General features: G+C 44.6%; 1 protein-coding gene across 1 annotated transcript in view; it reads right to left on the reverse strand.

Annotated features, from left to right (window-relative positions):
• Positions 1–9,477: 9,477 nt before the first annotated feature.
• NUP155 (nucleoporin 155) overlaps positions 9,478–15,836 on the reverse strand; it is a 76,462-nt gene continuing 70,103 nt past the window's right edge. Inside the window, exons 34-35 of the mRNA XM_062211711.1 lie at positions 14,174–14,280; positions 9,478–13,664 (exon numbers count right to left, since the gene is read on the reverse strand). Of these exons, the coding sequence (XP_062067695.1) occupies positions 13,526–13,664; positions 14,174–14,280 (246 nt within the window). The 3' untranslated portion in view covers positions 9,478–13,525. The remainder of the gene's footprint in view (positions 13,665–14,173; positions 14,281–15,836) is intronic.

Genomic DNA, 15,836 nt, shown 5'->3' on the forward strand with positions numbered 1-15,836 from the left:
AAAGGCTGCTATGGTCTGGAAAAGCAGTAGAAGATGGCCCAAATGCTTGGGCCCCTACACCTGTGTGGGACACTGGGAGAAAGCACCTGGCTCCTCGCTTCAGAGTGGCGCAGCTCCAGCTGTTGTGACCATCTGGGGAGTGAACCAACAGAAGGAAGACCTTTCTCTCTGTATTTCCCTCTCACTGTCTGTAACTCTACCTCTCAAATAAATAAATAAAATCTTTAATTTTTTTTGGATGTTTATAACATCATCCTGTAGACCATACAAAATTATCAACTTAAAAATTAGCCTGCCGCCGGCGCCGCATCTCACTTGGCTAATCCTCCGCCTGCAGTGCCAGTACTCCAGGTTCTAGTTCTTGTTGGGGAGCCGGATTCTTCTCCAGTTGCTCCTCTTCCAGTCCAGCTCTCTGCTGTGGCCCGCAAAGTGGAGGATGGCCCAAGTGTTTGGGCCCTGCACCCGCATGGGAGACCAGGAGGAAGCACCTGGCTCCTGGCTTCGGATCGGCGCAGCCGTAGTGGCCATTTGGATGGGTGAACCAACGGAAGGAAGACCTTTCTCTCTGTCTCTCTCTCTCTCACTGTCTAACTCTGCCTGTTAAAAAAAAGAAAGGAAGGAAGGAAGGAAGGAAGGAAGGAAGGAAGGAAGGAAGGAAGAAAGAAAGAAAGAAAGAAAGAAAGAAAGAAAGAAAGAAAGAAAGAAAGAAAGAAAGAAAGAAAAGAAAATAGCCTGCCATAGATTTATTGAATTTCATGTTCCTCCTGTGGTTGCCTTGGTAGGGCCAGACCAATTAATTCTTCCTCAGGCTGTATATGGCCTCCTGGCTTGGCATTCCTCACCCTTGGTGTAGACTAAACTTTAAAGAATGAGTAGGGCGCTGGCAGTGTGGCATAGAAGGTTAAGCTGCAGCCTGTGACATTGGCATCCCCCATGGGCACAGGTTTGAATCCTGGATGCTCCACTTCCAATCCAGCTCCCTGCTAATGCGGCTGGGAAAGCAGTGGAAGATGGCCCGAGTGCTTGGGGCCCTGCATGCATGTGGGAGACCTGGAAGAAGCTCCTGTCTCCTGGCTTCAGCCTGGCCCAGCTCTGGCCATTGCAGTCATTTGCTGAGTAAACCAGCAGATGGAAGATCCTCTCCCCCCTCACCCCGTAACTCTGCCTTGCAAATAAATAAAATAAATCTTAAAAAAAAAAAAAAGGCTGAGTAGAATTTTGAGAAGTGAGTCAAGAACCATCACATGAAATAAATACAGGATGTATTCAAGAAATGTGAAATGAGCTCACTGTGAACTCACTGGCAGATATAACTACGAGGTAACTGGCAGACACCCTCTCTGAGAATAGCCACTCTAAGCACACAGGGAACCTTAGCAGCCAGAGTGAAAGTGCATGCCTTTGTCCTCTCTTGGTGCCCCACCTCAGCTAACTGGGCCACGGGTTGACATATGTCTTAAGGCAGTGGTGTGTAGGTAAAATATTTAATAGCCTGCTTTGGGGGAAAAGGGTACCATCATGTATAGCATTGCACAATTTTGTGGGGTGAATTCTTGCATCATGACTGATTTCAGATTAAAACCTGATACCAGGGAGCCTGTGATGTAGCCTAGTGCGTAAAGCCCACCAGTGATGTCGGCATCCCAAAAGGGTTCCAGTTTGAGACCCATTTGCTCCACTTCTTATCCAGTTCCCTGCCAATGCCTCTAGGAATGCAGTAGAGGACAGTCTAAGTGTTGGGCCCCTGCACCCACGTGGGAGACCAGGAAGAAGTTCTTGGCTCCCAGCTTCCGACTGACCTAGATCTGGCCATTGCAGCCATATGGGGAGTGAACCAGTGGTTGGAAGATCCACTGGTTCACTCCCCAGATGGCTACAACAGCTGGAGCTGGGCTAATCCTAAGCCAGGAGCCAAGAGCTTGTTCTAGGTCTGCCACGTGGGTACAGGGGCCCAAGGACTTGTACCATCTTCTACTTCTTTTCCCAGGTCATACCAGAGAGCTGGTTCAGAAGTGGAGCAGCCGGGACTCAATTCAGCACCCATATGGGATGCTGGCACTGCAGGCAGTGACTTACCCACTATGCCACAGTATGGGCCCCGTAATTGGCTTTTACCTGTAAGGATCCACTCTGCACTCTGTGGAGGAAGGAAAGAGAGCCTAATGAAATTGGGTTCCTATTAGGAAGATAAAACAGAAAATGAAGGGGCCAGTGCCACTGCGATGCTGGCATCCCAAATGGGCACCTGCTCCACTTCTGATCCAGCTCTCTGCTAATGCTCTTGGGGAAATAGTGGAAGATGCCCCAAGTGCTTAGGTCCCTGCCACCCATGTGGGAGACCTAGATGAAGCCCCTTGCTCCTGGCTTCAGCCTGACTCAGCCCTAGCTGTCGTAGCCATCTGAGGAGTAAACCAGAGGATGGTCTTCTTAAAAAATTGTTGATTAGATCATGTGCTGTATTTTATCCTATTTTTTTTTTGACTGGCAGAGTGGATAGTGAGAGAGAGAGACAGAGAGGAAGGTCTTCCTTTTTGCCATTGGTTCACCCTCCAATGGCCGCCCGGCGCATCTCGCTGATCCGAAGCCAGGAGCCAGGTGCTTCTCCTGGTCTCCCATGCGGGTGCAGGGCCCAAGCACTTGGGCCATCCTCCACTGCCTTCCCGGGCCATAGCAGAGAGCTGGCCTGGAAGAGGGGCAACCGGGATAGAATCCGGCGCCCCAACTGGGACTAGAACCCGGTGTGCCGGTGCCACAAGGCAGAGGATTAGCCTGTTAAGCCACGGCGCCGACCATATTTTATCCTTTCTAAGATACACTTTCCCCCTCTTCCATTTTAACATCTCCAAGTGGGATGAGTCATGCAGCAGCTGTCAGCCAGGTGGCAGTAATTTCCTGTGCACACGTATGAAAGCTTGCAGAACCGTCATTAACTGCTTGATAGAAAATTCCTGAGTGAACAGTACAACACTCTTAAGAAATATCTCAGGGGCTGGCGCTGTGGCACAGTGGGTTAAATCTCCAGCCTGCAATGCCAGCATCCCATATGGATGCCGGTTCAAGTTCCAGCTGCTCCTCTTTGATCCAGCTCTCTGTGATGGTCTAGGAAAGCAGTAGAAGATGGCCCAAGTCCTTGGGCCCCTGCACCCACATGGGAGACCTGGAAGAAGCTCTTGTCTCCTCGCTTTGGATCAGCTCAGCTCTGGCTGTTGTGGTCATTTGGGGAGTGAACCAGCAGAATGGAAGAACTCTCTCTCTCTGGCTCTACCTCTCTTTGTAACTCTTTCAAATAAAATAAAATAATTCTTTTTTTTTTTTTTTAAGAAAAAAGAAATATCTCACCAGCAATGTTCTTGATGGCCAGACATTGTTCGTTGGTTAGGGTCTGGAAAGAATCTGGGATTTTACTCTACTTGCAAGCTATCTTATTACTGTGTCATGGGTGCTAGCAGAAAACAGGAGACCCTGGGGTTAGAGACAAAAGATGTTATTTGGGGAGACAAAAGCTGCAGGCAGAACTATAAGATGTACATGACATCCCCCAAGCTTCTCTCTCTTTTTAAAAAAAATATTTATTTTATTTATTTGAAAGAGTTACAGAGAGAGGTACAGACAGAGAGAGAGGTCTTCCATCCACTGGTTCACTCCTCAGGTGGCTGCAAAGGCTGGAGCTGCCATAGCAGAGTTGGATCAGAAGAGGAGTAGCCAGAACTAGAACCGATGCCCAAATGGGATGCCTGCGCTTTAGGCCTGGGCTTTAACCTGCTGCACCACCTTGCCAGCCCCTCCCCGTGCCTCTCAATTCCTGGGTGACTGAGATTCCCAAAGTGGATCATGTGATAGTAGAGGACTATTGAGGTGAGGGATTTACTGTTTTTATAGTAAATGGCAAATCGGCTGGCTGTTTGAACGTTACCTTGGCAAACACAAACCTGAAAAACACCCTGGATAAAAAGCAGTGAGGGCCTTGCATTCTTGGCATACCTTGCAGGGCATGGAACACTCAGGATCATAGTGATCGCTTTGCCTAAATCATTTTTTGAAAGATTTATTTATTTATTTGAAAGACAGAGTTACACACAGAGAGAAGGAGAGGCAGAGAGAGAGAGAGAGACAGAGAGCGAGCGAGAGGCCTTCCATCTGCTGGTTCACTCTTCAGATGGCCGCAATGACAGGCGCTGCGCCGATCCGAAGCCAAGAGCCAGGAGCTTCTTCTGGGTCTCCCATGTGGGTGCAGGGGCCTAAGGACTTGGGCCATCCTCTACTGCTTTCCCAGGCCATAGCAGAGAGCTGGATCAGAAGTGGAGCAGCTGGGACTCGAAGCAGCGTCCATATGGGATGCAAATCTGCAGGCAGTGGCTTTGCCGGCTACGGCCATTGTGCCGCCTCCAGCCCAATTAATGTTGACAAGACATCAATATGCATGTCAAGAATTGTTTCAGGGGTGGGTGTTATGGCACAGATGGCTAAGTTACTGCTCAGGATGCCCACTTCTCATATTGGAATGCCTGGGACTAAGTCCCAAGATTTTATTTAGTTGAAAGGCAGATACAGAGAGACACAGAGAGAAAAGTCTTCAATCCAGTGGTTCACTCTCCAAATGGCCAGAACAGCTAGAGCTGGACCTGTCCAAAGCCAGGAGCCAGGAGCTTCTTCTGGTTTTCCCATATGGGTGCAGGGGCCCAAACACTTTGGCCATCCTCTGCTGCACTCCTAGGCACATTAGTAGGGAGCTGGATGGGAAGTGGAGCTGCTGGGACTCAAAGCAATGCCCATGTGGGATGCCAGCGGTTTACTCCACTGTATCAGAGTGCTGGTCCCCTGCATCTGCTTCTGATCCAGCTTTCTGCTGACACCCTGGGGGCAGCAGATAATGATTGGAGTTCCTGGGTCTCTGCCACTCATGTGGGGGCCCCAAATGGAGCTCCTGGCTCCTGGTTTTGCCTGGCCCAGTCCCAGCTGTTATGGGCATTTAGAGAGTGAACCAACAGATGGAAAATTTCTCTTTCTTGCCCCCCCCCCCCGTAAACTCTGCCTTTCAAATAAGTAAATAAATCTTTAAAAAGAAAAGAAAGGTTGGCGCCGCGGCTCACTAGGCTAATCCTCTGCCTGTGGCACCGGCACCCCGGGTTCTAGTCCCGGTTGGGGTGCTGGATTCTGTCCCGGTTGCTCCTCTTCCAGTCCAGCTCTCTGCTATGGCCTGGGAGTGCAGTGGAGGATGGCCCAAGTGCTTAGGCCCTGCACCCACATGGGAGACCAAGAGAAGCACCTGGGTCCTGGCTTCGGATCAGCGTGGTGCGCCGGCTGCAGCGGCCATTGGGGGGTGAACCAACAGCAAAGGAAGACCTTTCTCTCTGTCTCTCTCTCTCACTGTCCACTCTGCCTGTAAAAAAAAAAAAAAAAAAAAAAAAATCTCTTATTTTAAAATGTATTGATAGGCACCCATTAGTTCACTCCCCAAATGCTGCAGTAGCTGGGGCTTACCTCACGGTGAAGCTAGAAGCCTGGAATGCAGTCCAAATCTCCATGTGACTGCTGAGGATCCATCTTCACCTGCTGCCTCCCAGGCTGCATGTTAGCAGGAAGCTGGATGGGAACTGGGCCAGGACTGGAATCAGGCACCCCAGTACGTGGTGTGGATGCCCCAAGCAGTGCCAAATGCCTTCCACAAACTTAGTGAAGTATTATTGTGTGTGTGCATCTATGAAAATTCTGTACTTGTTCTGTTCCATTGCCAGGTGTATCCTACACCAACACCTCACCATCATTATGACTGTAGCTTTATAACCAACCTTGAAATTAGGTCATGTTCCCAATATTCTTCTTCTTCTTCTTCTTTTTTTTTTTTTTTTTACAGGCAGAGTGGACAGTGAGAGAGACAGAGAGAAAGGTCTTCCTTTTTCCGTTGGTTCACCCTCCAATGGCCGCTGCGGCCAGTGCATTACGCTGATCCGAAGCCAGGAGCCAGGTGCTTCTCCTGGTCTCCCATGGGGTGCAGGGCCCAAGCACTTGGGCCATCCTCCACTGCCTTCCCAGGCCATAGCAGAGAGCTGGCCTGGAAGAGGGGCAACCGGGATAGAATCCGGCGCCCCAACTGGGACTAGAACTCGTTGTGCCGGCGCCGCAAGGCAGAGGATTAGCCTGTTGAGCCACGGTGCCGGCCCCAATATTATTCTTTTTTTGAACTACTTTGGGTATTCTAGTACCTCTCAAATCCATATAAATTTAAAAAATTATTTATTTGGAAGGCCAAAAGACAGAGACAGAATATTCCCATCTGCTGGTTCACTCCCTAAATGTTTGCAACAGCCAGAGCTGGGTTAGGCCAAAGACAGTGGCTGAGAACTCAACTTGGATCTCCCACATGGGTGGCAGAAACCCCCTAGTTTTGCCATCACCACTTGCTGCCTCCCAGGCTGCACATTCGGAGGAAGTTGGGATCGGGAGTAGAGCCTCATTTGTCAAACGCAAGCGCTTGATATGTAGTGAGGACGTCCCAAGTGGTGTGTTAACAGCTGAGCCAAATGCCTGTCCCTCCATACAAAGTTTAGAATCAGCTTGTCAGTTTGCATGAAAAAGGGGGGTTGCTGTGGCATAGCAGGTAGAGCCGATGCCTGCAGTGCTGGCATCCCATATGAGCTCTGGTTCGAGTCCTGGCTGCTCCACTTCCAATTCAGCTCTCTGCTATCCCCTGGGAAAGCAGTAGAAGATGGCCCAAGTGTGTGGGCTCCTGCACCCACGTGAGAGACCCAGAGGAAGCTCCTGGCTCCTGGCTTCTGATTGGCGCAGCTCTGGCCATTGTGGCCAATTGGGGAATGAACCAGCGGATGGAAGACTCTCTCTCTGCCTTCCCTCTCTCTGTGTAGTTCTGACTTGCAAATAAATAAAAAAAAATCTTTTGTCTGCTTGTTGGCTCCCCAGATGGCCACAATGGCCAGGGCTGAATTAGGAACTTCATCTGGGTCTCCCATATTGGGCCAAGGGCCCAAGTAGGCCATTAGCAGGGAGTGGAATCGGAAGTGGAGCAGCATGGACAAGAACTAACACCTATAAGGAATGCTTGCATCATACCACGAAGCTGGCCTCAGCACAGGTCTTATACATTTTTGCTAAAATTAATCTTATTTTATGGTTTTTGATGCTATTTTAAATCATTGTTTTCTTTTTTTTTTTGACAGGCAGAGTGGACATGAGAGAGAGAGAGACAGAGAGAAAGATCTTCCTTTTTGCCGCTGGTTCACCCTTCAATGGCCGCTGCGGCCGGCACATCGCGCTGATCCGAAGCCAGGAGCCAGGTGCTTCTCCTGGTCTCCCATGGGGTGCAGGGCCCAAGCACTTGGGCCATCCTCCACTGCCTTCCCAGGCCATAGCAGAGTGCTGGCCTGGAAGAGGGGCAACCGGCATAGAATCCGGCGCCCCGACCAGGACTAGAACCCGGTGTGCCGGCGCCGCAAGGCGGAGGATTAGGCTGTTAAGCCACAGAGCCGGCCAAATCATTATTTTAAAATGTTTATTATGTGTTGCTATATGAGATGTATAATATGTATCTGTGTACCTTGGCCATGTACCTTGTGACCTTGTTAGTTATGCTGATGCATTCTAATACTTTGTATATTCAATAAGATTTCCTACAGGTCAATCATGTTGTTTGAATAATAACACTTCTGATTTCCTTTAAATTATTTGAAAGGCAGAGTAATAGAGAGCAAGATAGATCTCTCTGATTCACTCCCCAAATAGCCAAACAGCTATAACAGCAAGGGCTGGGTCAGGCTGAAACCAGGAGCCAGGAATTCCATTTGGGTTTCCCACCTGGGGGGCAGGGGCCCAAGTCCTTGGGCCATTTTCCACTGCTCTCCCAGGCACAATTCAGCAGTAAGCTGAATTGGATGCAGAGCAGCCAGGACTGGTATCAGATGCCAGTATCACAGTGGCTGCTTAATCCATTGTGCGACAGTATCAGCCCCTACTTCTACTTTCCTAGCCTGTCTTACACCTTTCATTTGCTGTAATGAAACTGTCATGACTTCCAATATCATACTGAGTACAAGGGGTATATATTTTTGTTTGCAACTTTAGTAAGCAAACACTTATTGTGTCACCAAGTGTCATTTTAGCTGTGCATTTTTCATTGATGTCCTTTACTAGTCTGCTAATGTGACTACTATATGCCTTGGGGCATTTTTGTCTATCCTGCTCTGGGTTAATGGAGTTTTTTGGGAATGCAAATGAGAGATGTAGTAAAGTGATGTGTGTCCAGTATCCAGTTCTTTAGGGAAGCTCTTCTTTCCTGTCCCATATGGCATGGGTGATGATCCTATACCATTATACCTGAGGACTGAGTATGAAACAGCCCAGCACAATCAGAGCCGTTCCTAGGTCTTTGCTGTTAAATTGTATCTCCTTTGAGTTAACAGGATGATGTTACACTGCCCATACCCTACCAAGTGGAATGCAGTGAACTGCAAAAACAGAGTGAACATGAAAAGAAGGGCAGAGTTGAGCTAGAGAAAGCTCTGATGATACAGAGGATCTGGACCTAGCAATGTGGAAGCAGATCTGTATCTGGGGGACTTTTTAGCTTTGAGACCAATAAATTATTTTTTGGTAAAATTCACTTGAAATGTATACTTTTGCTCAACTGCAATGGAATTCTTATCTGCCTTCCTAGGACTATATAACTTATTCTGAGAGAGAAGGGAACATAATATATTTAAGGATTTACATTTTTAAAAGACCACTCTGTTCTGAATGTGGAAAAAGGAATGGAGGAGGGGGTCAACCTAGCGGCAAGAAGACCAGACACTATTATAGGACTCCACGTGAAACAGGATAACCTGAATAAACCCTGAATTGGACATATATGGATTTGCATAGAAGTTGATGACTAGTTGGATTTGGAGGAAGTGGAAATAATTTAAATAATCCCTACTTTTTCATAGTAAAGACAGGTAGAAAATAGAGGAAGCAGTGTGGGCAGAGGGTAGGGAGAGAGGGCTGGGTTCAGATTCGCTGGTATTCTGGCAGAGGTGCTCTAGGATATCATTGAAGGGTGGACTGGAGATAGGATATGAGGCTCCTGAATCCAACGTGGTGAACTGACTGATTTCAGTTAGTCCTCCTGCTGATAGAAGCTGCCAGAGAAAAGATGACACAGCTTTAAAACAAATGCTTAATTTCAAACAGGCTGTAATGCTGTAGAAATAAACTTTGTTTGAAGTACGAGTAAAAACAATAGTTTAATATTTATATAACTATTTGAAGCAGAATAATGGAAGTGAATTAAGACAGTAATTAATTTTGGACTTAAGTCTCACCATTCAACTTCAATTTTATTTTCATGAACAAAATAGTTTCAGTGATTTGCTAAAGAACTCATAAAACTCTGAAGAATGTTTTATTAATAGAATTTAAAGGAAGACATTGATAGAAAATAGAAAGGAAATTATAAACTCTTCCAAAACCTTTCTTTTTTTTTTTTTAAGATTTATTTGGGAGGTAGAATTACAAACTGTGAGATAGAAAGAAAGGTCTTCCATCCATTGGTTCACTCCCCAGATGGCTGCGATGCCTGGAGCTGGGCCGAAACCAGGAGCCTCCTTCAGGCCTCCCATGCGGGTGCAGGGGCCCAAGCACTTGGGCCATCTTCTACTGCCTTCGCAGGCCTTAACAAGAGAGCTGGATCAGAAGAGGAGCAGCTGGGACTAGAACCAGAGTCCATATGGGATGCTGGTGCTGCAGGTGGAGGATTAATGCACTGTGCCACAGCACTGGTCCTAACATTGTAGTTCTTAATTTCCTTGATGTATCACTACAATTTTCCTCTTATGAGCAGGATAAAAAATGGAGGCAGAAAATTACTTGAGAATAAGTAGTGAAAGTCAAGATGAAGCTAATAAAACATTTAAGTTTATGTGGTTAGTAGACAGATGTTTTATGAACAAATCAGCTGTAAGTCAGGTACAATTAAAGAAATGTTGAACATCTATCACACAGATGTCAGGATCAATAACAGTTAAGTCAAATTAGGTTTTTCTCTTTCCTAACCATTTAGCCAAGCTAGAGTGACTCCCCATTATGCACTGTTTCAGAGTATGTTAAGCAATGAATCACTGTCTCTAAAAGGAATTTTCAGTTTATGGAGGGTTGGGTGGCATAGCCCCGCAGTTAAAATGCTTGTGTCCCATCTGGAATACCTAGGTTTGATACTAGTTCTGACTTCTGACTCCAGATTCCTGCTACTGCAGACTCAGAGGCATCAGTGGTGGCTAAAATAACTGTGTAACTGATATTCACATGGGAGACTTGGATTTCTGGCTCCTGGTTCTGACCCAGCCACTGGGTCTTGGCCACTGGGGTCATTTGGAGAGTGAACCAGCAATGAAATTGCTCTCTCCCTCTTTCTTACAAATAAGATAAAACAACAAAACCCTTAAGGAAATACATACTATGGAAATACCACATATGGATTTAAAAATCTTTTACACCAAAATAAAGTTATCTTTTAATTCCATTTTCTGACAAACCATTTAATTTTTAAATTTGAGAGACATAGACACAGAAGAGCCCTTATCTACCGGTTCATCTCTAGACTGTTAAGTTCACCCTGCTATGAACTTTTTTTTTAAAAAAGATTTATTTATTTGAAAGGCAGGGTTAGAGGCAGAGAGAGAGAGAGAGAGAGGGAGGGAGGGAGGGAGGGAGGGAATCTTCTACCTGGTGGTTCACTCCCCAAATGGCTGCAATAGCTGGAGCTATGCCAATCTGAAGCCAGGAGTCAAGAGCTTCTTCTGGGTCTCCTATGCAGGTAAAACGGCCCAAGCACTTGGACCATCTTCTGCTGCTTTCCCAGGCCTTAAGAGAGCTGGGACTCGTACTGGCACCAATATGGATGCCAGCACTGCAGTGAGCTGTTTTACTAGCTATGCCACAGTGCTAGCCCTGCCATTAACTTTCTGATGTACCCTTGCTAATTGTTTAATAGTCAATACAAAGAAACATGTTGAGTAAAAATCTGTTGACCCAGTGGACAAATGTGCTAAAATAATACTGCTCCATGTTGGATGCACTGACTGCCAGGAACCGCATCAAGTAGCGGGTGGAACTTGATCTGTTGTGAAAGGCCATATAGATTATTATTATGGATGCTAAGGTTCTAGAGAACTAAACATTAAGGGACTTAATTTCTTCCCTTATGGAATCTTACCCTGGCTCCCACCAAAGCTATTGTGAGTATCTGCCATGGAGCTATATTCTTAAACTCTCTCAAAGTGTTTGATGTGAATAAAAGGGATAAGAGTTCAGATTTCTGGCCATTCATTTTTAATTTTTATAGATTTATTTATTTATTTGAAAGGCAGAGTTACACAGAGGCAGAGGCAGAGGCAGAGAGAGAGACAGAGAGGTCTTCCATCTGCTAGTTCACTCCCCAGATGGCCAGGATGGCCAGAGCTGGGCTGATCTGAAGCCAGGAACCAGGAGCTTCCTCCTGGTCTCCCACATGCATGCAGGGGGCTAAGCACTTGGGCCATCTTCTACTGCTTTCTTAGGCCATAGCAGAGAGCTGGATTGGAAGTGGAGCAGCTGGGGCTCAAACCAGTGCCCATATGGGATGCCAGCACTGCAGGCAGTGGCTTTACCCGCTAGGCCACAATGCTGGCCCCTCTGACCATTTAATATGCTAGTGTATAGCCCTTATAAAAGATGACCTTCAACATTGTGAGCTGAGTATATTTAACATATATATTAATGTTAGTGTATAAATGTGCTTGTCATAAAACTGGAGTTATAGATATGTATCCCTTGCAGAAATGGAATCACACTTAAATTATAGCACTTAAGCAATCCCTTCATTTTACATAGCCATAACAAGACTCTTAAATTTACAAAACTGATAATATTAGCTTATATTAATTTTACATATTCATTCAAAAAGATTAAACTAAAACTGAAAAGCTGAAAATTCTGAGAGGTAGCAATATTCAATTCATTACATGTTAGAACCTCAAAGGAAAAAGGAAGCTTAATTCTGAGAAAAAATGTGGAGAACTCTATGTTCTGTAAAAATTTAAGTGTATATGAACAATTTTCAAGATATATTTTAAAAACTATTACACATGCATTAGTGACAACTAGCAGAACTTAATTACTCTTATAAAGGAGAGAGTGAGAGTCCCATCTTTTAGCTTTTGTGTTAACTGTGGTCATTCCCACTCTTCTCCTCCCTGGTTGCTATGACTTTGGGTCACTTGGTTTAGCTATTCCAAAGCTGTTAAAGACTAATTAAAAACTACATAACTAACAATTTTGCTTTATACTTGCATACTGTGTAGCTTGGGTAAAGCCTGCTGATTGTAGAGTAGGGAGGAGGAAACATAGGGAAATTTCAATCCTGTAGTATCCTCCATGAGAATTGTTTACAAACTTGACAGGCACCAGAATTCCCTGGGGGCTTGTTAAAAGCCCAGTAGGTTGACTCAGTAGGTCTGAGGTAGGAGCCATAAATCTCAATTTTTAAAATTCTCAGGTGATGCTGATGCTGCCGGTTTGAAGGTCTGAAGCATTCACTTTAAGAAGGGCTCTGGTGGAATCAGTAGTCACAAGGCCAAAGAGTTGGGTCCCTCCCTGTATACATTTTGAGGACACAGAACATTAGTTGCAGGTTTATCACTTGTTTCATAAACAACCACATATATGTCAATCTTCAACTGACTGGTAGCTGGAGGAAATATTCCAAAGATGAACCCAACATATAAAAATTTTATTTTTATTAGACTGTTATTTGCCTATTTAAGGACTGTTGTAGAATATAGTATTATGGGTACAGACTTATTTAGCTGGCCTGTTTCAGTTTTGATATCCATATCCTCGGAGGAACTTCAAAAGGAATAATAAAACTTTCAAATTCAAAGTTTCAGCAGGCAACAGAATTAAAAACCAGAGTTCTAAAATAATTGTATCCTTGCGTTAAGATTATAATCTTACTTCAGTTGTGTTTTTTGTTTTTATTTTTTAAAGATTTGTTTCCTTGAAAGGCAGAGTTACAGAGAGTAAGAAACCACTGGTTCACTCTCCAAATGGCCCCAACAGCCAGAGCTAGGCCAGACTGAAGCCAGAAGTCAGGAGCCTCTTTCAGTTCTCCCATGTGGGTGCAGGAGCCCAAGCACTTGGGCCATACTCCACTGCTTTCCCAGGTCATTAGCAGGGAGCTGGATCAGAAGTGGAGCAGCTGGGACTTGAATTGTCATCCACATGGGATGTTGGCATCGCAGGTGATAGCTTTACTGGCTACACCACAACACTAGCCCCACATCAGTTGTTTTTTAACCCAATTACTGGACAACAAAAATAGTGGTCATAAAATATAAGTCATTGGCAAATGTACTATTTGTAGACATAAGCAACTTATTAAAAACACATTTCTATTAAAATTGTTCTTAAAATCTTAGATTTAGAACACCTGATGTCTGGACCCAGCTGAGCTTTTATTTTACAAATCAAAATGCACATATGAAATTACATTACAATATTAATGAAGCCGTTCTAGCTTTGCTTGAAGAGACTTAAAATTCCCAGTAATGGCTTGTACTGCAGCTGAAGAGCTCATTGACTGGAGCTCAACCAGGTAACCACAAACAGCATCCAGGCAGAGATTGGTAAATCTTCTCCTGCAAAGGAAAGACACCTGATCAACTACAGATAACTCAGAAATATTTCCTGCTATAAGGCTTCTTCCCTCCAACTTCTGCTAATATTACTTAAGAGTTCCACAGAAGGGCAAGGATTAGATGACAAAGTAAATGGCAAATAAATGAAAATAGAGAAAGAATTTTACAAGGGAGGTCAATTACCATATAACCAACATTTTTCATTTGAAGGCTATAATAAAAAGGAAGCAGCAGGGGTAATTCCTGTTACTAAAATATCTACTGAAATGATCAATATCACATAGACATAATTAAAATGTCACAGTCATAGGTCATTAATTCAAAGCAGAAAGAGTTCAGAAGCAATTGACAAGTGTGGGAAAAAGGGAAAAAAACTACTTTTTACACAGGCTGATCAATCTAATTTAAATAGTTATTGCTATCACATTTTCTCCAAACTTTTTTACCAAGATATTTATTAGAGGTGCTTAAAAGCTTTTTCTAGAATTCAATATTTAATTTATAGTTACCTCTCACAATTTAAAACTTGGCTAGGATTCTCAACATATCTTGTCAATAGTACATGTATACAATCCAAAAGGTGCAGTGGCTTCTTCATTCTGTTCCAGAATGGATCCTACAAAGACATTACATAATGAATTGGAAGCCAATCTGTGTCAACTTATTTTTCATTTTTAAGATCTATTTTATTTATTTAAAAGGTACAGTTACACAACAAGAGAACTAAATATCTTCCATTTGTTGGTTCACTCCACAAATTGGCACAGAAGCTGGAGCTGGGCCAAGATCCTCGAATTCCACCTGTGTCTCCCACAAGGGTGGAAGGGGTCCAAACACTTGGGCCATCCTCTCCTGCTTTCCAAGACATGTTAGCAGGGAGCTGGATCGGAAGCAGAATCTGCTGTGCACTAAGCTAGCTCCGATTGATTTTCCATTGTTTATGTTAAAAGCAGTCATCAGGGTCTAAGCAAAATTATTGCTATTATAGAGCACATATGTGCAGTACTAAACATATGTGTGGTTATGGTTAATATTTTGAATAACGTTAAAAACTTTTGTAGTATTATTCAGGAAGAGTATTTGATCTATGAACCCAATTTGTAAATATCTTGCTTAGGAATCTGAGGTTAAGAGAAAAATCTGTCTTCTTCTATTGGCTGTGATAACACTTTTACTTTGAACTCAGGCAGTCTTAATCTGATATAATAAAAGAATAAAATAGTGGTCACACAATCTTAAGTCTGATTCTGACTTCACTAATACCTAGCTATGTGACTTGGAGCAGGTTACTTAATGTCTCTGCTCCAATCTTTTTTCATATAAGAAACTACTCTTGCTCATTTTTATTATAGGCTTATTGAGAGGCTCAAATGAAGAAACACATATAGAAGTGCTTTGTAAAGCACTGCATGATGCTACTGTAAAAAACACCATTTACGAGGCAGCGCTGTGGTGTAACGGGAAAAGCCACTGCCTGCAGTGCTGGCATCCCACATAGGCACTGGTTTGAGTCCCGGATGCTCCACTTCCGATCCAGCTCTCTGCTATGGCCTGGGAAAGCAGTAGAAGATGGACCAAGTCCTTGGATCCCTGCACCCGTGTGGGAGACCTGAAAGAAGTCCTGGTTCCTGGCTTGGATTGGCGCAGCTCCAGCCATTGTGGCCATCTGGGGAGTGGATCAGTAGATGGAAACATTTCTCTCTGTCTCTGCCTCTCTGTAACTCTTTAAAGTAAGCAAATAAAAACCTAAAAAAAAAAAAAAAGGACACCATCTAGTTCAAGGAGGTTTTATTTGGATATTTTATCCTTTGAGTAAAAACTCAGATTAGGGATGACCATTGTGGCATAAATGGTTGTGGTGCCGGGGATGCCTGCATTCCGCATTCCATACTGAAATGCCAGTGTGAGTCATAGATACTCTGCTTCCAACCCAGCTCCCCTCCCCCCCTTTTTTAAAAAAGATTTATTTATTTATTTGAAAAGCAAAGGCAGAGAGAGAGGTCTTCCATCTGCTGGTTCACTCCCCAGATGGCTGCAATGGCTGGAGCTGCAGCAATGTGAAGCCAGGAGCCAAGAGCTTCTTCTGGGTCTCCCACACAGGTGGAGGGGCCCAAGGACTTGGGCCATCTTCTACTGATTTCCCAGGCCACAGCAGAGAGCTGAATTGGAAAT

Source organism: Lepus europaeus, chromosome 15 (assembly GCF_033115175.1).
Source record: "Lepus europaeus isolate LE1 chromosome 15, mLepTim1.pri, whole genome shotgun sequence".
Taxonomy (NCBI): Eukaryota; Metazoa; Chordata; class Mammalia; order Lagomorpha; family Leporidae; genus Lepus; species Lepus europaeus.